Raw genomic sequence first — 23,509 nt, 5'->3', positions numbered from 1 at the left:
TTTACATTTAAAAAAATACATCACTTTTTTGATTTATAAGCTGTTTTCCTCATGGGAACCAAAAATTATATTTTGACCCCACAATGTAGGGTTTAACAGGACCACACACACACACACACACACACACAAAATGAGGTGCAATTCAGAGTTAGCTTTTTTTCTGTTTCTTTCATTAACTTAACACAAAACAACTGGCATATGATTATGTCCTCAAACGTTATTATAATAAAAAACGTTTTTTGCTTGTCGAATATACATATTATACTTTAATTTTAAAACCATGAATGAATAAAAGACTTTTATTTTAAAGCTCCGTGTGAGTTAGGCAAAGGAAGTCGACCCACAGGCTGGTTTCACATTTCTCTTGAACGCAAACAACACTGGCGTCCGGGCGCTGCTGCGGTACCAGTCGTGACCGCCCGACTGCTCAGCTTTTCACGGCTCACAGATGTAATTCGTCGCGTACCACGGACTGGAACCGACCAATTTACACCCATTCACAACCGGGCCACGGTTAGGACATATTCTTACAATCATACTGTCAATATATCAGCGACTTTTTCGAAGTCACTCGGCCAGCTAACGCGCGTTAGCAGGTTAGATGTGATTTTCAGAGGCGCAGAGAGCCAGTATCGGAGCCAGCTCCGCGATGTTTTTGTGCTTGGATCGTTAGTTTGTCACATTGAGACGATATCAAGTGTTTGATTTGGTTTTGAAATGGACGTGTTGACACCTGTATGACGGATCATTGCTCGGAGTAACGCTGATCTGAGCGCTGCTGAGTTGGCTAACTGGAAGGAGCAGCTCAATAACTTGCCCTAAAGTTTTTGTGTGTTCTAAGTGGGACTTCCATGTGTCTTTCCGAAAAACAGGACTTAAGTTTTGACTTTACAGATGCACAATAATATACAGCCGAACATTTATAGTTAGGGATACATTAAGGACCCTTTTGCCAGCCGGCCTAATAAAACTTGTGAGTCCTCGGACTCGATTTTGCACATTTGTGCTGGGAACAATATTGTTGTATTTCATTAGCTGACGGGTTCAAATTAATCTGACTATGTTTTAATGCTGTAATTCCCACGAAAACTCACTAGTTTAATTTCAGAAAATCACATAGGAAGTTGGCATTCAATGCTGACACCCGCCGATAGGGTTTGTCGAAAGTTTTCAGTAAAATTCGTCTTCCTGTCGAAATTAAACAAACTATGACTTAATGACAGGACTTTTTTACTAATCTGTGCTGGTTTGGGGGGTCTCACACCGAGCTCAGGATCTCTTTACAAGTTGGACTTTGGACATTTCTCATCGTGCTGTGCCGATGCCACATTTGATTGAATTGTGAGAGCTGTGAACACGTTCAGTTTCAGAAAATAAACTGTCAAATTCAACCTCAGAATATGTCGACGAGGACACCACTGTTACCCATGATTGACCACTCCACTGGCCAGGTGAGTCTAATCCATCTGCTTTCAAGAACATGAACCCATTTACTAGTTAAGTTTTGTTCGTTTACACATTACTTAGCCTACTTTGTATAACAACAAGCTTTGTTTTCTTTCATTACTATATTGTCATGTCAGATCTTGGCCTGGTTAGCTAGAATAAAATACAGGAGCTTATGATTCTCTAGTTTAGCTATCAGCACTGGGAAAAACCTCTTTAGCTGCTTAATTTTGACTGTATAACGATGTAATAAGAAAATCCTGTTTTATTATTGTTGTACAGACAGGAAACCACACAACACTCTTGACTAATAGTTTTCATCTTTACCAAGAGGCTTGTTTTAAAATGGCATGAGTTCATTCTAGATATTATTTTGATATGTTGTCATGATTTCTTTTGTTAGTGTTTGAGAAGATATAGCCTAGGCTAAATCATCAGTTTACTTTCTGTTCCATTGCAAGTTCAGTGGTTGGGACTTCAGTGTAAATTCCATAATAGCCTAGATGTGTTGCTTTGTTCTGCTTTTTACTTGAAGTCAAATGTATCTGTATAGCGCTTTGCTGAATACACATTGTTTCAATGCAGATTTTTAAAGAAAATTATGATAATATAGCCTACAGTAGTATACATTTTGCGACAATATATATAAACAATCAAACAGTTGAGATATAGTTTATTTTGCTTTACACAGGTCACTGACGTTTGCCAAGTAAGACTTGTTCCTGGATCAACATATTTAGTTGATCCTGCAACAAAACATGTATTCCTACTCCTAAACTTAACCCTACCCATAAAATCAGAGGGAAATGATGGATGAATAACACTGATGTAGAAGCACCTAACCTTTGGTTTAAGCCTACTCTTGACATAAACTGTAAATTTGTCCCTCAAATCTGATTGGTTGATTGGAATGATTTCCATGATCAACACCCTTTACACAAAGTATGCTCTATGTATGCGGATGAAGTTGGATGTACGCATGTATCCAACTTTATATATGTGCAGTAACAGTGGGATATACTTATAGTAGTTGTAGGTTGGAGTTATAGTTGGGTCAGTAATTTTTTTAAATTATGTGTTTAAATGTAAACCAATTGTACATCAGTTTTCCAGCTTATTTTTCAAGGTTGTAGGTACTAGTCTTGCCGTGGTAGTCACTGTAAAAGTGTTACTGGCATTACTCTTTGTTCGGCCATACACCGATTACATTAATTGCCCACTGCGGCACCGCACACACTGTCGTTTTTCTTTTTTTCATAGAAATAAAAATAATTTAGTTCAGTTGGAAAACAGATGCTCTGCTCCATATACAGCACGAACTGCAGAGTCGGAGTCAGATTTCGCTTATCACGTGACGAGTGTAAGGAGAGATGACTGACAAGACGGTGGCGGAGGATTTGGTGCGCAACATCCTGCAACATCATTGACAAATATCTTATCTTAAAATGTGTGGTCAGTACCCCCTCTCCATATACACAGATGAGCCTACGCGTGATCACGAATTTGAAAGAAAGTAAAAAGTGAGCGTGCATTCAAAAGCGATTTAAATACCCCGCATATTGATGATGCCCGCAAATTATAGGCCTTGTAAGGTCACAAATTTAAAAGCGAAAGTTAAAAGCTAGCAAGCATTCAAAAGAGAACCCCCCCCCCTGTGTTATTGGTAATATTGGTGTTGTCACAAGTTTATACTAAATATATGTAAGTGGTGTGTTTTTAAACTGAGCTCACAGATCTTGAAACTTGAAATAATTTGAATGGTCTTAAACCCATGGAAGGAACACTAATAGCTTGTTTCTGAGGTCAGTTTTAACCAAAAAGACTGATCCTCTTTCAGTGACTCACTGGCAGAATTGTACCAACAGTAAGCAGCTTGCAGTTGAAATCTCATGAGACTGAGTTGAAGTCAGTTTGAGTGTAAGGTTTGTTTATAGTGGAGATGAAATGTGTGTCTTGCTAATTCATACCCACTCGTCCTGTGATTTGCAGTCTGAAAAGTTTGGTCAGCACTTTTCCCTCAAGAACCTTTCTTGTGGTTTGGGGGAATCGAGTATAATCTGTTTGGCCTGCATGTAGTGTAATGATTTTAATCATCTCAGGCTGCTCTCCATGCAAATAATTTTTTTTTAGGTCAGATAAAGACTTATTTTATTTACTCCTTAAGCAATGCTAGGAGTTGTGGCTCTGTTTATGTGGGCAAAGATTTGTGACCCGCAGCCCTGTCAGTCTGGACTGGCATTTCCAGTCGGGCATGGTTTGGGGAGTGTCATTGGAGGTGTGTTTTTATTTTGAATGTTAAGTTAATCTCATGCACAATGTGTTTTTAAAGCCTTACCTAACCAGATACTTATGGGTCTGGAAGGTCATGGGAGAAAATCACAATTTTGTGTAATATTTCCTACAAAACAATCATGATTTTGAATTGTCATCCTTCACAGGGCTCAACGCTAAGGATTTTTTCTACTGGTCCAGCCAGGCCAGTGGTTCAAATTTTTACTTGCCCTGCCAACATTTTCATGGACTCCGACAGAAAAAAGTAATTAATTAATAATAAAGGCTCGAAATTCGGCACGGGTTATGGGTATTGCGCATAATTTGAATCATTCCCGCAGGCCTTGCTCTTATGATGCAGAAACATTCATTCCCTTTATCATGTAGGTTGTATGAGTAAATGAATCCACACAGATTATAAGATCAAATCAGTCATTTTAAAACTTTCTGCAAGACACAATTTCACAAAACCGCTTAAGTGATTCAGCGGTGCTGCTGAATCTCAAAATGGGTTGCACAAGGTAAGCGTCAAGTGCGCTGCACGCGGCGATACCAGACTCTCGTTTTGTGAGTCGAGACAGTTGGCTGAATTCTCACTTGTACAATTGGGCCAACATTGCATCGTCATTAATGTTTATCATTTGCACATCTTTTTAAGTCTTACCAATTTAAACATTCAAGCGATATTTGATTTTAAACCATTCAGTACTCCCGTGCTCTCTAAGCGATGGTTTTCTCTGCGCACAATAAAGCCGCGACCTCGTAAACACAGTTAGTTATGTCTTAAACATAAACAGTTGAGAAATGCATGTAATGAAAACAGTATAATGGATCTGTGCAATAGCTCTTAAAGCGACAGCAGCCTAATACGTGTCTGTCATTAATGTTGATAAAACAACTAAAGATTGCTTTAATTGTTAGAATTAGGATTAATAATAGTATTTAATTTATACAGGACTAAAATACTATCCAGTGTTATTTTACATTTGATTACTTTATTCAGTTTCTGTAGTATTTCTGAATACTAGTGTTAGACCTACCAAAAAAACGTTTCTCTTTATTTCTCTCAATCTCAATTTCATTTGTACATTTATTCTATTGTATTTATTTGTGCTACTTTTTTCAATTTAATTCAAAGATTGAAATCCAGCTTCACTGGGTTGTGTAAACTCTTGAGCAACAAAATTACCCCATTGTAAAAACACAAGTGAGCAAACATTTAGGTGAGTTAAATGTAATAAAAACAAAATGTCTGGAAATGCCACCCCCCTCCCCCCCATTAGAATCACCTAAGGGGAGAATCTGAGAACCCTTATTATTACAGTTATTCGCACGATGTGAGACATGACTTTCTGGGCGCCGCCTCTCTCAGCCCGCGAATACTCTTTCACATCTCCCTGAGCTTGAACGGACATAAACGCATACAATTATGTCAAAATGCCAGTCTTGTGGAGTACCGAACTGAGAGACGCGGGTACTTTCGCGTCTGCTTGCGCTTGAATATATAAGTTGGCAAGGCTTAAAAACGCACAATTGATCAACTTTCGTGAAGATGCAGCACTGGCCCGATCGGCAAGTGACAGTTCCATCAACTGGCCCCGGTCTCTTTCACTGGGCAGTCCTTATTGTCGAACCCTGCTTCAGTAGTTTTAGTCTCATTAGTCTGCTTTGCCACTGAAAAAAAAAAAACATTTTCTCATTTGACTTTAAATGTTTTCAGTCATGTGCTGTAGCAGATCACCTGTAGTTTGAGCTTGACACGGGCATCTCAGTCTCTCTAAGTCTGAAGCGATGTAGCATTTCACCAATGGGGGGATGTTCAGCTGCTGTCTATTTGTGTACTGGCTGCTACCTCCCTCCTCTTGAAATAGTCATGTTGTGATAAAAATACTGATAAATGACAAGCTGGCTCACACCCCTCCTTTATTTCCCCCTCCCCCTTGTGCCAGTCTACCCTGCTGTTTTCCCCAGCGTCTCAGACAGTTACCCTCATTCGGAGCCACTGCTTCTCCTTGACCTTCTAATGCACAGAGCGCCGATGTTGAACGTGGTTGTGAGCTGTCGCTCAGCAACATTCCCGCAATCGGTGTCCTCTTTCGGGTCTGCGTTGCATCTTCGGGGTGGTTTTCATATCCTAGTCAGATATTAGTCATTCACGCAGACCTGAAATTTCTTCCTTCAAGCTTTTGTAATTAAAAACCAGCAATTCAATAGGATGTGTGCGCCATGTGTAGCTGGTCTTTAACCAATGGGACCTTCCTGACACTACCGTGACAAAGTTGCCTCCAAGCCAACTTGTTTGGTTCTGTTTACATAGGGGAGTGTGGGGTAAGATGTGCCACTTTTTACTGATGTTGTCTTCTAGGGAAAGAATGAGAAATTTCAGGATGTTTGCTCTCATCTGAAATTAGATTAACACGTCTGTAGTGTAGGGCCATAGAAATGTGACTTTAAAAATGTGAGACAACTCTTAAGCTGTGTTGTACATGGTTTAATTAAGTCATTTGTTAATATGTTAGCAATTTATGTTAAATAAAATTGAGCACGAATGAAGAATCAAAACCAAAATATAGCGTGCTAGGTCCTGCCCTAGGTAATACTGTCATGAAATACTATTAGTTGTGCTATTTGCACTGCTAACCCCAAAGCTTCTAACACACATTACCCCACTTTCACCATTTGGAAAAAAAAAAAAAAAAAAATATTTATATATATATATATGTATATATATATATATATATTTTACATTCATAACATTTATTTTTGTAATTATTTCTCATAGAAATGTTTTATTGTAAACATTAAATGCATATAATTGGTGTATTGCTGTATAAAAAATATAGATTTTGCTTTGAAATTTTGTTTTATTTTATCTGCCATGTAGAATGTATGTGATTATCTCTTTATTTACAAGTAAAACAAATTATGCACTGTTAAGGAGATGAAACGGCTTACCCACTGACACGTCTTACCCCACTTTTCCTTGTGTGTGTGTGTGAGATGTCAACTGCAGGTCTCTATTAGAAGAGAGACCGAAGGCTGAGGTGAGCATATACAATGAAAAGAACATTTTGAGCAGGAGATCTCCATAGCAACATGAAACTTCAGAGTTACGCCATGAAGGTGAATGCAGTCGAATCTTAGCAGCACTACCGTGACACCTCAGTCATTTTCTGAAATAATGGTTTCTAGTTGGTTTGTGTGTGTCACATACTGTCCTAATAAAACAAACCCCTCCTGAACGTTTGTCAGCTCTGACGTCTGTGATCGGCCCTCTGTAACTAGGCCATAAACGTCAGTGGTGACAAACGCTGAAACTAATCTTGCTTAGAACACCCTCAGATTGTTCATTGAGGAATTGGAGAACTCCAACCGGTTTGACTGATGACATAATAAGGAGTCTCAAGTCCTGATGAACTATAAGTCTAGTAGTGGAATGGCTTAAATGAAGGGTTGTGTGTTTTAGATGTGGAGCTGGATCATCTGGTTGGTTTTCCCACTGGTGCTAAAGGAAATAAAGGTGTTGGGCATAACTGGTTTTTCTAGGAGACAGGTAGAGCTAGTTCATAGTAGCACAATGGAAGCACATAGTTTGTATGCTGCCTTCTTTCTTTGGTTGTAAAGATGGTTTTAATTGATAAGCGTCTGTCCATTTCTTAGGGTTTATTTTGTCTTTGAATGAGCAGGATTCCACCTGGTCTGGGCTATTCTGTGGCAGAAATAATGAGTATTTTATGGATGTTTACTGATGGGTGTGGCACTGAACTGCACTGATTTTGGCAGATGCTGTCATGAAATCACAGCAGAACTCTGTTTTTGTTTTGTTATAACACATCAAATTCTACCATTTACTTTCTTCCAGAGACCCAATATAAATGGATGGACCGTGCTCATGCATAGACCGGATGCAGGTTGTTTCAGCTCAGAGGCAACAAATTGAAATCGATTTGAAGCTGTAAATGTGTGTTCATGTCCAAGATTTGATCTTGTAAAAATTATTGGGAGAGTCGTTCATTGATCTTTGACTAAAACAATTACTACACTCATGGCTGACTCACAAAATTTCCTGTATTACACTGTGATCATGGTTGGAGAGTCCAGAAAGTTTGTGTCCAGAAGAGTTTTGGAGTACCTCATCACACAGGACAGAAATATATTACCCTGATCTCCTAACATGCCAAATTTAACCTTGATGTAAGAAGTTTACTTAAATGTGAAAATGAGTCCTAAACGGTTTAAAATAATTATCAGTGGTTGAATTATGAGTAATAATTAGTAAGTCAATCATGTCAATTAGATAAAAATAAGACACAATTAAAGTGACCGGTAGCCTAGTTTAAATTTTTTCCATTTTAAAAAAGGTATCGTTTTATACACTGCTAAGAAAAATAGAGAGTAAATTAAGAAAAACCTTTTCAGACGATCTTAGAGGTCTTTTCTCTATTCTTCTGATTTTATTTTTGAGCATGTCAAAAATTAATTGTTTATATAACCAGCTTAAAAGGCTTTATCTACCTTATTTTACCTTATTTTCATTCATACGGGTTTAAAATAATTATTATTAGTAGTTAATAATAATAATAATAATAATGATTGGTAAGTCAAGATTAAATGAATAACATAAAATTTAAGTGATAATTTTGACAATTTTATTTAAAATATTTTTTAAGCTGAAAAATATGGATTAATAACCAAATAAAACATTTCTAATGATCTTAGAGGCCTATTCTCTGATTAAATTTTTTATACTAACTTTATGTAATGCATGCTCTTCAATTATTCTAAATTCCAATAGTTTAAAATGTTTATCTTACCAACTTACAAGACTTTATTTAAATTATTAGGTTTCTACTTTTAATTTCCTTAGGTTCAGTTTTTGTGGGTTTTTTTTCTCATTATTATTTGTCTGTAGAGTAAAGCTTTAGTCATAATTTGTTGCCAACCTAATTCTCCAGTGGTATTTACTGTAGTGATTAATATAATTCAATGTTCTGATTGTAGTTTTGTAGTCATTGCTCATCCCTGAAATAATTGAATCTAACATCCACTTTTTTTTACAGTAAGCTCCTTAATCTCTTCAATTCCTTTAAAATGTAGTCCCTCTTCTACATAAGTAAGGCTGCAATGACATCATTCATCTAGCGTTCTTGTATGTTTGACTCATTTCTAGTGGATCAGATTAACTGGAGAAACCTTCAGAAGGGCTCAGTCTGCAGTTAGTCTTCCTCCAATCCGTTCCATTGTCTTGTTTCCCAGCTGTCCGGGCATGTCAGCTTTCGTTTCCAGAGGGCTTCTTGAAGCCTTGTCTTGCTCCACCAGCCACTCCTCCTGACAAACCCAGACACGTCGCTTCCTGTGTATGACCTGGAACCCAAATCATTTTGGCGTTTTTCTCTCTCTCTCTCACTCTCCTCTATCACTGTACTTCCGGGAATTAGCTTGACTTCCTGTTATGCCGCAGTGTGTGAGGAAGCTGCTTTTCCCAGCTCGGACCCCCAGAGTGATCAGCATGTGGGTCTTATTTTAGGCAGAGACCTCCTGGCCCCTGAAGTCTTCAGGGTTATTCGTCTACTGCTATCAACGCTGTTTTTTTTGTTTAGAAACCATCCTGGAGTATCTGTCATGAGCCTTTAGATTAAACTCTTCGCAGAAGGTATTTTTATGGACCCAGAAGCTAAAAACTAGAGGTACATTGTTTTGATGACTGAATTAAATTAGTATAGACACTGAAATTAAATTACAGGTGGTCATTAAAGTACAGGTGGTTTATAGTATAAATTCTTCTGCCATTTGTTTTTGTAATGTGCATGTAAGACCTTACATTCTCGTGTCAGTGTGCGTACAAGCACGGACAGCATGTTGTGTGACCCAGAAAGAGTTATAGCCAAGTGTTTTAGCCAAGTTAGCATGACCTGTCATTCTGTGAGGATTTTTTCCAAGATTTATGCACTGTTTTATGTTGTATTTGGACATTCATCTAGATTATTTGCCAAAAGTAGGGGCATTTTTTATATTCTCTTTATTTTTCAAGGCATAAACAAAATCAAAAACATATTTTTTTTTTATTGTTGGTCAATGTTTGTTGCTTTTTTCCAGCATCTCAGCATTTTTTAGTACGTTATTTCAAGTTAAAAGTGGTTAATCTCTGAAAATATCTCTTGAGACCCTTTTTGAATCCTTTGAATTTTGAACTTCTCTTTTTGAATCCTTTGTGTTGCATGTGTGTTATCTTTGTTGTTAGGTCTAGCCTTTTCTCTCTTAGGTGTTATATTTATTGTGGTCAGGTGTGCAGAAAGATTTCTGTTTGACTTCTGTTGGTTTTCCCTGGCTGCATCTGTGTTGAAGCGATATAGATTTGGTTAGGTGATGGATGTGTAAATCAGTGTCTGAGCAGCAATGCTGCTGTACTGAAGGTCAGGGCTCTGTGTTTGTGTGTGCATTGAGTGTTAATCTCACTGCAGACCCTTATAGTACATCATCTCATTGTGATGTTCACTCGCTGCAGTATCATTACACTTCCCTTTTGTCAGGAAAAGGAGGCAAACTTGTTTGTGTGAAGTTGATTGTCTATATGTGGGTGAATCGCACAAAAAAAAAAATGTCTGGGTCATATTTCACACTGAAATGGAAAAAAAATCTTACAAAATAATCTTACAATATATAGAATAGATATTTTTGTATATTTACACACACACATGCACACTTTGACTTCTGCAGTCAAAATTATTCAACCCCCTGAATATAATCCCTCACAGTACAAATCTGCAAAACAGGTCTTGTCTCAAGCACACCTGATGCAACTGATCAAGGGCTTCATTAGTTGCACCAGGTTTGCTTGAGCTAGAACACATGAAATTGATTTGATGAGTTTGATGTTTGACTGAATGTTAGAAACAAGTCAAAAGATTGATCCAAAAAGTTGAGAAGATATCATTGCCCTTCACAAACAAGGAACAGGATACAAAAAGATACACTGGAAAAAGTGTTCAGTTCACTTACTTGGGGAAAAAAAATAGAGTAAACCCGTTGCCTTAAAATTAAGTAAATAAACTTAAAAAATTAAGTTATTTGAACTTGACAATTCCACATTACTTAATTTTTTCGATTAAGCATGAAGTTTATTTACTTAAAAATTAAGGCAACTGATTACTTTTTACAGTGTAGCGAAGGCACTAAATATTCCTAGAGACACTGTTGGAAGCATAGTTCGCAAGTTCAAAGTTTAAGGAACATTGGTTACACTACCTGAGGTTTCAGCTTGCATAGTAAGGCGCGTGCACTAAACGCATGTCAGAACTCCAAGACGTACACCACTACTGACCCAAAATCACAAGAAAAGTTGGCTCCAACGTGAGTTCACGAGAGCACCACGACGCATGCGCGAGAACTGAGAAGATGACACTCACGATCATTTGATGGGAAAGTGTGAAAGGTAAGCCATTCATTTTGCGGCATTGGTAAGGCGTTTTTACGTTTTCTCGTTGGTTTCTCACGATTCGGACATCCAGGAAATGCACATTTAGAACCATTTTAAACACTACATCGAGACCCATTTGCGTCATCTTCTCAGTTCTCGCGCATGTGTCGTGGTGCTCTCGTGAACTCGCGTCAGAGGCCCGTACAGAAGAAAATTAATAGTTGAATAAAGTCGTTATTTATATATTTTTTGCGCACAAAGTATTCTCGTCACTTGATAAACTTAAGGTTGAGCCACTGTAGTCACTTGGACTATTTTAACGATGTTTTTACTAACTTTTCTGGGCCTGCAGAATGAAATTACATAGAAGCCTATGAAGGAGTGAGCCAGCTCTCAGATTTCATCAAAAATATCTTAAATTGTGTTTCGAAGACGAACGAAAGTCTTAGGGGGTTGGAACAACATGGGGGTGAGTAATTATTGACAGAATTTTCATTTTTGGGTGAACTAACCCTTTAAGACATAACAGATAATGTTTGCGTGAAACATATGTGTACATGTACATACATATTGCGTGTGTACATATTGGCATCGCGCGCTGTCTGAAGTGTCTTTGTGCGCACGATTCTGATCGGTCAGTCAGTGCAAGTAAGATTGTTTGTTACATCAGCATGAGTTTGAAAATCACATTTCATAAGTTCAGACTCATGCCATCGAGAATTCGCTCTGAATATTCACAAAGTTGGAATGCAGTGCTTTACAACGACACCAAACTTGTGCTGAGAGGAAGGGCCAGTCGTCGAGAAGCGAGCAGAGACAAACTGCACTTTTTCATGGATTATTAAAACACAAAGGTACAACTCTCAGAAAATGTACAAATAAAGATAATTTTAGATGTTTAATTATTATTTGGAGCATTAGGATTGCTAGACGAGGGCTTGATGAACACATTTTTGTGAAAACCTCAAATTTGTCCGAAATTGATGTTTTTTCACTTGTTTTGCTTGCAGCTCGTAATTAACCCGTAATTACATTTCCGTCTCATTTTGCCAGCACGGGTCATAAATGTTCTGATTCTTTATTATTGAACTTTACATTTGTTCTTTTTGCAATTTAAACATTTTGAATTATTTTAAAAATTTGTTTACATTATACATTTTGTGAATTATTCAAAAGTACTGTTATGTATAAAGTTATTTTAGTTATATTATAAAAATACTAACTTGAAATAATTTAAGTCTGCTTTTTTTTGTATACAGTATATTCAATTTATTGAATGATTTAAAAAAAAAATTATCTAAGACTATCTTTGCAGATTTTTCTGCCTGTGTAGCATTGACTATTTACACCAAATAATGGAGTTTTTGTGTGTGTGTGTTATGACCATTGTGTAATGTTTAAATAGCACTTAAGAGTCTATCAGTGATGTGCTTAGTAACTCCTGAATGACTCACCACCAGTGATGGCGGGTGTGTTTAGCAGAAGTGAATTAATCTGGCTCTACGAGGGTGTTATCAGGAAGATGCGTCAACTATATCACAGACCTCATCCGGTGCATTTTTATGTGATTTGAAATTGTTTCTTTAGATGTTCATCCATAGACAAAGGGCACCCTTAGCACTCTGACGTACTACGGACACAAGCCAGACTTCAGGGAAAGACTAATATAAACGTGGTGGCAGTAACTGTGTTTTGAAAATGTGCGACGATAGACAATAGAGTATCTGTTTGAATTGATGTACTCACCTCACTGGTCAACAGCCTGTCCTCAAAAGCCAGCTCTAATGTGAGCTCATACACAGGGACAGACCACAATTGATGCTCTGTTCCCCAATTAACGCAGAAAGAACCGAGTGTACCTCACACCAGTCAAGAGAAATTCCCATGGTCAAACACTACTCTCTCTCACTCACTCCCCATCAGTTTCCTCTTCTTCTTTTTTCCCTTGACTGCTGTCTGTCCTGTGACCTCTCTCTCTTTTGTTATTTCTGCTGGTCATGCACTGAAATGAAAATGCCTGAAACTGAAAATTCTGGTCTGAAAACCAAACTGAATGTGCTAATTTTAAATTAGCCTTTGCTTGGAATAACGGAAGTTCTCTTTAATTTATTTTGTTGGAGCCTAGATGTTATGTAGTCAGGGCTCGACAATAAGAACTGTCCGATTGCCCAAGGCCAGTGTGAAAGACGCTTGGGACAAGTGTTGTCAAATAAATCAGTTCAAGCGCATGAACACAAACGAATACTCATTTCAGTATAGGGCTGGGTGATAAAACGATAATGATAATTATCGCAATATATTTTTCACACACCCAAAGCGGTCACACAGATGGCCTAAGATGGCGTCTAAGATATTACAATAAATTACATTTGAAAACATAATATATTTGAAAACTGTTATTTTAAATTGTAATAATATTTGACAGTATTACTGAATGTTTTTCTCTATTTTTAGAGTATTTTTTAATTATTCTTTTTTTAGTTTTTCTGTATCAAACAAATACAGCTTTGGTGAGCATAAGAGACTTCTTTCAAAAGCATTAATAAATCTTACTGACCCCAAACTTTCGAGCAGTAATGTATATCATTGCTCAGAATGGTCTGTGATATTTGTACAGAAATGTATATTTTCAGATGTTTCTCTTGTATGACAAAGAATTCATCTGATGTGCTACATAAGATAGACTTGTATGCTTTGTGCAATCATTGCATTGTGTTAATAACCAAAAGGTTGAACAAAGTAGGTTAAGTTTGCCATTTGGGCTTTAAAACAGCTAGAAAATGCAAAAATAAACTGAATATGCAGTTACATTTAAATATTGACTGCAGTCTGCTTCCTTAGGCTTTTAGACATTGTGCTTGTCTGAAGAGGTGTTTAAAGGAGAACTCCGGTCAATTTTAACATTGAGCTCATTTTTTTGTAAATTTGGAGTGCTGTCAGTACAGAGAACAACGACAAAAATCGGTGTTGCCTACACCGTGTTATCCTCTTTTTAAAATTTGCACCCTGTTGACTTCAATGGGGCAAGTTTTAAACCTGCTTTTAGCCTCTTAACATCCTTGATGTGTCATTAATGTGTCGTTGTTCTCTGTACTGACAGCACTCCAAATTTACAAAAAAATTCTCCTTTCCCAACTATGTATCATCCATCAACAGCCGCTGTTTACTTGAGTAAACCTGAACCATTTAATCTGCTTTTTTAATGTCAGTGAAGCTGTTATTGGATGTCAAAGGGTTTCCGTTCTCATTTTTGGCCAAAAATTTCTGCCCGTTTTCTCTCAGGCAAAAAACAAAAATTAAAGAGTTAAAGACTTAAATTGTTGTGCATCCCTAATCTCTGCTCTCTTTCACAGTCTCTTCCTTTTTCTACCTCACTCTTCATCTCTGCCTCTCTCTGCATGTCTGCTTGGTGTGAGAATCAGATGGTGACTGGCGACAGTCCTATCCAATCAGAATCACTTGAGCTCTGATAAGGATATTATTAATGCAGTGCTCTGCAAACATCCCATCTGTGCGTTTAAGTTCAACTTTCAAAACCGTTCCCAGGTGAAGAACTGTGGTCTGGAATAGTCACAAAAAAACAACAAAAAAAAACACTGGTCTAAACAATTTTTTCTCTCTCTCCCTTTGTAGTCTCACTCCGACTCAAAGCCCGGAGGGCGCTGCATCATGCCCCTCTCCACAGCAGAGGAGCAGCCCCACATCGGCTGCTACAGGCTCCTGAAAACCATCGGCAAAGGCAACTTCGCCAAGGTCAAACTGGCCAAGCATGTCCTCACTGGCAAAGAGGTGAGGATTGAGTTTGAGTTTAACCCCCAAAGAAAAATATGACAAGGCAAAAACCGTTGGCTGTTTAATTGGCATGCTATTTGTCAGATGAGTGGAATGTCTTTGAATGATTTGTCTGATCTCCAAAATGCAGATGATGATAAATGTGCAGCTCAGTTGTTAGCTCAAATCTGACGCCTCTCAGATCTTAAAGTAACAGCCGCAGCCATCCACCTGAAAAAAATTGCACATAGTGTGCACTTCACTGGTGATGAGAATGTACTTTTGAGAAATGTAGAAATGGCAATATTTCCTAATAATAACATTAAATTGTATTATTGTTGGTATTGGTTATTGCACACAGGTTATCGGGTTTAATTTACAAACACTGTAAAATATTTGAATTTAACACAATGCTAATTAATTACACAACTTGGAAAAAGTGAAGAAATCCTATAAAATACGTTTTCTGACATTTATTTTGATAAAGTCAGCATGTAATAGAAAATCACCCTATTTTCTAAGTGCATATTATTGATCTATTGTGAATTCATCCATACATGTTTTAAAAATATATATTTTATTGAAATATCAGGACTCAACAGTCTTCTCTTTGGTTACCTATGCCAGACTTCTCCAATAGTTGTCTGCTTAAACTCTGCTTACAACCAACTGCAAGCTCACATTCACATCTGCCGCCATCCAAACAACTACCAGCAAATTGAACCAAGTCCCCGCCCAATGTTTGTTTATTTTTCAATAATTTAACATTTTTTCACTTTTCACAAGAAATGATCTGTTGCTGCTTCCGTTACATCCCAAATTCAAGGTGCTTTATTACTCCTTTTTTTTCAACATGAAATTAAAATCCAGAAAAGTAGCTTTAATGTTTTAATAGTAATACATAGGTGCATCTTTTATATCGTACAAATACTATGCATGTTTGGAATGCAGCTGTTCATTTACAATTCCTGCATAATGAGCTGATCACGTGACTTTCAGCACCAGTCAGTTTTCACCGCAGTTTTGAAAATGCTACAAAAGTGGTAGTGGTGAGATGCGGAGTGAAGGGTGAAGAGGGACCAACAACACAGCAACGGCTTCTGATTCTGACAGTTTTATTTCACTTTTATTAAGTTAAAAGCATCAAAGCTCCCCACAAGTGCACGCTGCAAATTACCATTACACACAACACAATATACACATGGTTTTGTAAGCTCATTGTAAATTACACAAATACATACACATCCTGTGACAGCTATAATTTAATGCACAGCGATTCGCTTTTGTTCTCTGTATCAAAAATATATATATGAAAACGCTGTTGCATCTTTAACTTTTGAGACTTATTTTGAGCCGTTTGATCACTTAAAGGGCCGTAAACACCGGTTACACTCACAGTGCGGATGAATCGCGTTTGTGTCGAAGACTCAGGATCTATTGAAGAGAACTTATGCGAAGCAGAAACTTGTTTTTGATCCGTTATTGCATCTCTAACTTACTGTAAGTGATCTCACTGTTTGAAGTGCCTGTCAGAGGAAATCAATGTGTGCTGTCATGAATAATTAAGCAAGGGGTCTTCTCATAGGATAAGGACACGTAGTCTCATGAATAATTATGAGACACCGAGGAGTCATCAATATACTATAGTACACAAGGACGAATTTAAACCTGGAAGTTGAAAATGGAGCAAAAAGGTTTAAAATTAACTAGTTTTCTACTACAATCAAAACTGACGGATGGTAACATTTACTTATATGATGTTCAACACGCGTAACTCTGTTAAAATTTCAGAAAATTTGGTTTAGGGTTTTATGACTTTAAATGTTTCCGAATCCTCCACTAGCTGTTCTTTGGTGCATGCTACAACACCCTTTACATCCAGCTTGTTTTTGGATCCCCTTGCCTGCTAATATGGGACTGCATGGTGTCTGAGACACCGATAACGCACTTGATAGAGAAGAGGGGGACAAAGATGAAAACTGTGGGTTTGCGTGTGTGTGCACTCGGCACGCTGTAATCTCAGTGCGCCGTGAATTGTTTCCTGATGATGTGAGATTGTGATCTGTATAAATGCAGACCAAAGCTGATGTGTGCCTTCCGCCTCAAGGCTTTTCCTTGCGCTTGTCCTAACTGAACTCTTTACCCTCTCGATCAGGTGGCGGTGAAAATCATAGACAAGACTCAGCTCAATTCATCCAGTCTTCAAAAGGTGAGTGTGACCCTTCCTCAAGGTTAAAGTTAATTTCAGAAGTTTACTGGTAAATTTGTTTTGTTTTTTTAACGCTCCCACCCCTGTTAAGTTGTCTCTCTTCCTGTTGCCTTGTGACTTTCAAAACGCGAAGCCTTTTCTCTGTAGGGCCCATGGCAGTTAATTATAGGAAATTAGGCTCAAATACTTCCTGAAGTAAAGGGTTGGTTGGCTTTGGAGAGGGGGACGGGGAAGGGGGGGAGGTAGTTCGGTGGTGAGGGGTTCTTAACCACATCTTACTCATGTGCACAAGCTTGAAATATTTATGCTCTGTGAAGGACAAACACATCATCTGTTTGCAACACATTGACATCTTCTGTCTCCTTTTTCAGCTATTTCGGGAAGTGAGGATCATGAAGGTCTTGAATCACCCAAATATTGGTGAGCTTAACTGACAGACAAATCGCCCTTAAGTCTCTCAGCTTGAGTCTCCAGTTTTTCAGTTTTGGCAGTACCCACTGTTTTTTTTTTCCCCCTTTTTTGGGTTCATTAATCCTTGTCCAAATGTCAGTGTTTTTCTGTGCAACTGGATTTGGTGAGCGTAAAACCTCTTGGGAATAACCCAAATCAAAATGATTTTTACTCTTCATTCAGAATGCTGAATATTGCAAGTAAAGCAAAACAAATTGAGTATGTGAGTTGAACCTTTCTTACATTCCTTTTTCCCCTCTTCTGTCCTCATGTAGTGAAGTTATTTGAAGTGATTGAGACCGAGAAGACTCTCTACCTGGTGATGGAATATGCCAGCGGAGGTCAGAGCTCTCCCAAACCCATTTTAACCTCTTTTTTTTTTAACCCTGTTACATCCCGTACTGTTTTTTCTCTCTGATGCGCTATGAATGTTTAACTATTATGTAAATGCCTCTAGTTACTGTAGACAGGATTTGGCTCTCAGTCTATAGTTATGATCACTGTCCCCATTAAATACCAAAATTTACCAGGGTACTATATCTTCATTCTTGAAATGTCAGTGCCTGACCCGAATTAACAAGCGCTGCTGTTCAGCACAGTTCAGTGATTTAGGCAGTGTGATTTGAAGTGTAAAAATGAATGCATCTATGCGTGAGATTCTTTAAAAGCCTTCTGTAATGGATCTAAATCAAATATAACTGGGATGTTAACAAAATGTAAGTAATTTGTACTTTCTATGCCATATATATGGCTTATCTTTTTTTTTTACAAACATTAAGATCATCAGACGACAGCTGCAAAAACATCCCACTGCAGACACAACATTCCTTAGGAAACACTGCACGTCATGCAAACAAATTTTAGATCCCACGTCATCAATTATCAATATTGAATTAATGACGGCTCTAGTTTAATTTAATCAGCCACCTATTTGTTTCCCAAGGTATCGATTTATAATAAAGTACCAGCAGCTGTAAACGCACCAAAGCCAGACCCTAGCTTAGCTTTCCAATTTTTGAATCTGTTTTTCTAAACGTGACTGTTGTTCCCCTTCTTGGTTTGCAGGTGAGGTGTTTGATTACCTCGTAGCCCACGGCAGAATGAAAGAGAAAGAGGCCCGAGCCAAATTTAGACAGGTGAGAGGCTGCGCATGTTTGTTTGTTTATTTTATTCACTCATTTGTGCATATTTGATATCACTTGTGCATATTTGATATCACTGTTGCATGAATACAAAGCACCATAGGAGCTATAAACACATCAGTGGTATTTGGGTTTGTCTGAATTTAAAGAATCTTTTTCAAATGTTTTAACTTAACACCGTTCACGAGTAGATAGTATTCAGTATTGTTGTTTAAAATCATCAAACAAATGGTTTTAGCAGTCAGTTTGTGTATAAGCTATTGTTTATGATATATTTTTGTGTGTGTGCGGGCAGATTGTGTCAGCAGTGCAGTACTGTCACCAGAAGTGCATTGTCCACAGAGACCTCAAGGTACACAAGATAGATTTTCACACTCTATTTTATGTCTTTACCTCTGCCTCTGAGTGTAGTCTTCTATACTGATGCAAGTTGGTTTCATCTCTAAATACATAATCGCTAAAGATCCTCCCTTACTTACAGGCTGAAAACCTGCTCCTGGATGCAGACATGAATATAAAAATTGCAGATTTCGGTTTTAGTAACGAGTTCACACTGGGCAACAAGCTGGATACTTTTTGTGGCAGCCCTCCATATGCTGCACCCGAGCTCTTTCAGGGGAAGAAGTACGACGGGCCTGAGGTGGATGTCTGGAGTCTTGGGGTCATACTGTATACACTGGTCAGTGGTTCTTTGCCGTTCGATGGACAGAACCTAAAGGTGAGCACAGAGAAATGGGAGTAAAGGTCAACAGCTTTGCATTATATTCTGAATAATTGTGTTCTGGTGTTCTTAGGAGCTGCGAGAACGCGTTTTGAGGGGCAAGTACAGGATTCCCTTCTATATGTCGACCGACTGTGAGAACTTACTGAAGAAATTCCTCATACTCAACCCAACCAAGAGAGGGAGCCTTGAGGTTTGTACAGGCATAAATACTTAAGCAATCTTGTCTTAATTTTTAACTATTCATTGGTGTAGAGTCTGGTCTACATTGCAGCTTATTCTGAGCAAGAATATATTTGTGTTTCTTAGGGATTGATTTTTTATAGGTTTTATTGTTTTACCCCTTGCGCAGGCCTAGACTTTCAATCTTAAAATATGAAAATCTATAAAAAATTAATTTCTTTGTTTAAAACTAATAAACAAAACAAAATGTAAAATAATGTAACAAAATGTAAAATAATAAACCGTTACCAAATTAATAAACCAAATTAGACAGGACAAAGAAAAGTTCTTGAACAGAATATTTTAATATTATGCATGATTTCCAATCAGATTGTAACTTTGTCCATATGCGAAAACATTGTGAAAATAATTTATGAAAATAATAAAATTAGGGCTGTGAAAATAATTTATGAAAATAATAAAATTAGGGCTGTCAAACGATTAATCGCGATTAATCGCATCCAAAATAAAAGTTTGTGTTTACATAATATATGTGTATTATAAAATGTATTATTTATATATAAAATATTTATATATAATATAAATTATATATAATATAATAGGGGTGTAACGGTACACAAAAATCACGGTTCGGTACGTACCTCGGTTTTAAAGTCACGGTTCGGTTTATTTTCGGTACAGTAAGGGGAAGAAATGCAAACATTAAACTGCAGGTTGTTTATTACTATAAACTTTTTTTAACAATTTGTTTGCACTTTTTTAAACACTTTTTAATAAAATATAATAAAATAGATATAAAATGAAAAAAAAAAGAATAAGAAATAAAATACTGCTGCAAAGTTATATATATATATATACTCTCAGTCTCAAACCAATATCACATAATAAATTTAATGAAAAATATAAATAAATAACTATGATTACAGTGCAGCATTACCAATCCCAGCTTGTAGGCCTGCTCATATTTAAAAATTAAGGCTGGGGATCGATAAAAAAAAAAACTAATTAATTGCACAATTTGCTGTAATTAATTGCAATTCCTCCAAGCTTGTAATCATCAATAATTAAACTTATAATCACCTAATTAAATGAAACATGGGGAAAAAAGGAACAGAAAATAGCCCTATATTAAAATAATATTAAGCATAAATATATCAATGTATTATTATTTTTCAATAATCAATCAACATAATCAATTTAAGATTTTTTTTCCACTTTTTTAATAATTATCAAAATAAAATATAGTCCAAAGCTATAGTAGCCTACAAAGCTATTATTACCAGAGCATGTGATCAGAGCAGGTCATTTTACCATTGTTGCCAGCATGACTATACCAGCTCAGCAAACAGAAGTGTACTACTGAGAAATTTCACCTTATTTGAGCGGACTTTGCTTTTCAAGTGCGTGATCGGTACATGATTGGAGTGTTTGGGCCGTTAACGACAGAGCAGAACGCGCAGCGCAAACACGGACTCGAACATTGAGCAGAGAGTGCAGCGGGCCGACACACACACACACACACACACACACACACGCACGCACGCACGCGCGCGCGGAACGGAGAGTGCGGCGGCGCCACTGATCTATATAGAATGTCATTATATAGATCAGTGGGCGGCGCACACGGAGCGGAAAAGCTTTTTTTCGCCCTGCAGTTGATTTCATTGGTTTAGGTTACAGTGACGAGGATAAAACTTTAGAATCAGCTGCAGGGCGGGATTTGCGCTGAACGCGGAGACTTCCGCCACTTAATATGTTCGTGTGGAAACACGAAAATGTACCTATGTTCCGCACACAAAATATTGCATTCAGTCATTCGGTACACACGTGCACCGAACCGAAAGCCCTGTACCGAAACGGTCCGGTACGAATACACGTACCATTACACCCCTATAATATAAATATATACACAGTATATACATGCAAATTTTTCTTAAATATATACATGCATGTGTGTGTATTTATATATATATATATATATATATATATATATATATATATATATAGAAAATAATTATACACCGCACACACATATATTATGTAAACACAAACTTTTATTTTGGATGCGATTAATCGCGATTAATCATTTGACAGCCCTAAATAAAATCTAAAAAATTAAAAAAGGACACATTGCATATACATAAAATACTGTTTATGAATGAGCCTTTTAAATATAGTATGTAAGATTAAATACCTATGAACCTCTCAAACTGTGGTAAATCCAGTTGTTCTTGTGCAGCTACCTGGTAAACACAATGGACTGATTTAAACCTTGATTCCTGGAAATTACATAAAAGCCAGCCGATCAGGTCTGGTGTTTTTAGCCAGCTTTTGCTATTTTTGTGTGCAATATGCATCAGACTGTTCATGAAGGGTCTGTGGGCGTATATTCTGAGGCTTAGACTCTGCATAAACAACTGTTTGCAGATTGATATGTTTTTGATGGAGTGATTTAGCGTTTCAGCACTGTGTGATGTGATTTTGAAGTGCTGCCCTCAGTTGACTGTGCATCCCCTTCATAAAGGCCAACTCTTTTTGCATTACGTTACTCCCCACCTGATATGATGTCTTCACTTTTGTACCCTTTCTTTCTGCTTGCACTCAGCAGCAGATCATGAAGGACCGATGGATGAACGTGGGCCATGAGGATGACGAGATGAAGCCCTACATCGAACCCCAACCTGACTACAAGGACCCTAAGAGGACAGGTCAGCACTCCATCAGTGCAGCTGGTTGGAAGAGAGGTGGGGCAGACGTGGCCCGGGGCTTTGGTGGTGGGTGGGATTTGAGACCGAGATGGGTTATGATTGGGTAATAAATCTTGGTGATGGGACTGGATCTAAATTCCTTACAGCAGCTCATCTGAGCATCTTTATTTGTGAGTTAAAGCAACGATTGATGATTTTCCTGCTTTCTAACGCTTTCAAATTTCCTTTTTTCTCATCTCTTTATGGTTTGTGTTTAAAAATGGTTTGCATGATTGTTTATTTTGATAATTATCATACTTATAAAATGTGGTATTAATAAATCTTGCACCATTGGTACTGCAGACATAAATGATACCCTACATTTTATTGCATTTTTAAGCAGTCATAATTTTTTGACTAGTGAATTGCATTTTTGAAGGAATCTCAGCCATATATAGTGACCAGAATATTGGGACATAGGTGATGGGCTCTTATGGCTTGATCCAGTAATAAAGCACCCACCCAAACATTCAATACAACTTAGAATGCACATCGTGACAAGAAGTTTTGCTTGAGGAAAAATATATATAAAACTAATTCAGCATGTTGTGAAACTTGTAAGCTGTTTTTTTCCCTACTTATTTAACCCTTTGGTCTGTGTCCTCAGATATTATGCTACGAATGGGATACTCTTTAGAGGAGATACAAGACTCCCTTATCAACCAAAAATACAATGATGTCATGGCAACTTACTTATTACTGGACTATAGGAACTCAGAGGTATGATACTCTAAATATCTTATGTATATCTGTGTTTTGCATGTAATTTGTAGGGCGGTAATATTTTAAATATTTGTTTGTTTTGTTCTATTTTTTGTTTGTTGTTTTGTTCTGTTCTTTTTGTGTTCTTTGTTTTTGATTGGTTCTTTTTTTTGTTCAGTTATGTTTGTTTTGTCCATTTTATCTACTAAAACTGCTATATTAAGCAAATGATGCAGAGAATTTCTGTAAGTAGTAATTAAAATAGGCACCTTACGATTCATATTAGAGCGTGCAGATTCTTGATAAATTGTGATTTTTCTGTTTAAAACAGACCACTGTTCTCCCACGATTCTGAATAGACTTAATGAAAGACTTGATTTGTTTCATTATGCCTACTGGATGAATCAGCATTTTTGAACGAATCTCTTGAATGAATGATAATGACAAATA

At 37.3% G+C, this 23,509-nt stretch overlaps 1 protein-coding gene across 30 annotated transcripts in view; it reads left to right on the top strand.

Annotated features, from left to right (window-relative positions):
• The first annotated feature begins 333 nt into the window (after positions 1–333).
• The window catches only part of mark2a (MAP/microtubule affinity-regulating kinase 2a), a 38,877-nt gene continuing 15,701 nt past the window's right edge, over positions 334–23,509 (top strand). For 9 of the 30 annotated variants that reach the window (XM_079847453.1, XM_079847446.1, XM_079847444.1 and 6 more), the window contains exons 1-11: positions 1,254–1,451; positions 14,768–14,923; positions 17,061–17,114; positions 17,486–17,534; positions 17,840–17,905; positions 18,630–18,700; positions 19,002–19,058; positions 19,188–19,424; positions 19,501–19,620; positions 22,216–22,354; positions 22,965–23,077. In XM_079847453.1, coding sequence (XP_079703579.1) covers positions 1,401–1,451; positions 14,768–14,923; positions 17,061–17,114; positions 17,486–17,534; positions 17,840–17,905; positions 18,630–18,700; positions 19,002–19,058; positions 19,188–19,424; positions 19,501–19,620; positions 22,216–22,354; positions 22,965–23,077 — 1,113 coding nt within the window. In that variant the 5' untranslated portion in view covers positions 1,254–1,400. Of the gene's footprint in view, positions 514–672; positions 1,452–14,553; positions 14,681–14,767; positions 14,924–17,060; positions 17,115–17,485; positions 17,535–17,839; positions 17,906–18,629; positions 18,701–19,001; positions 19,059–19,187; positions 19,425–19,500; positions 19,621–22,215; positions 22,355–22,964; positions 23,078–23,509 lie in introns of those variants that run through there. The other 21 variants (XM_079847456.1, XM_079847454.1, XM_079847451.1 and 18 more) reach the window with 9 other exon arrangements.

This window comes from Squalius cephalus (assembly GCF_949319135.1).
Source record: "Squalius cephalus genome assembly, chromosome: 17".
Lineage (NCBI taxonomy): Eukaryota > Metazoa > Chordata > Actinopteri > Cypriniformes > Leuciscidae > Squalius > Squalius cephalus.
Note: the sequence above shows the minus strand (reverse complement) of the source record. Positions and strands in the feature narration are given on the sequence as shown.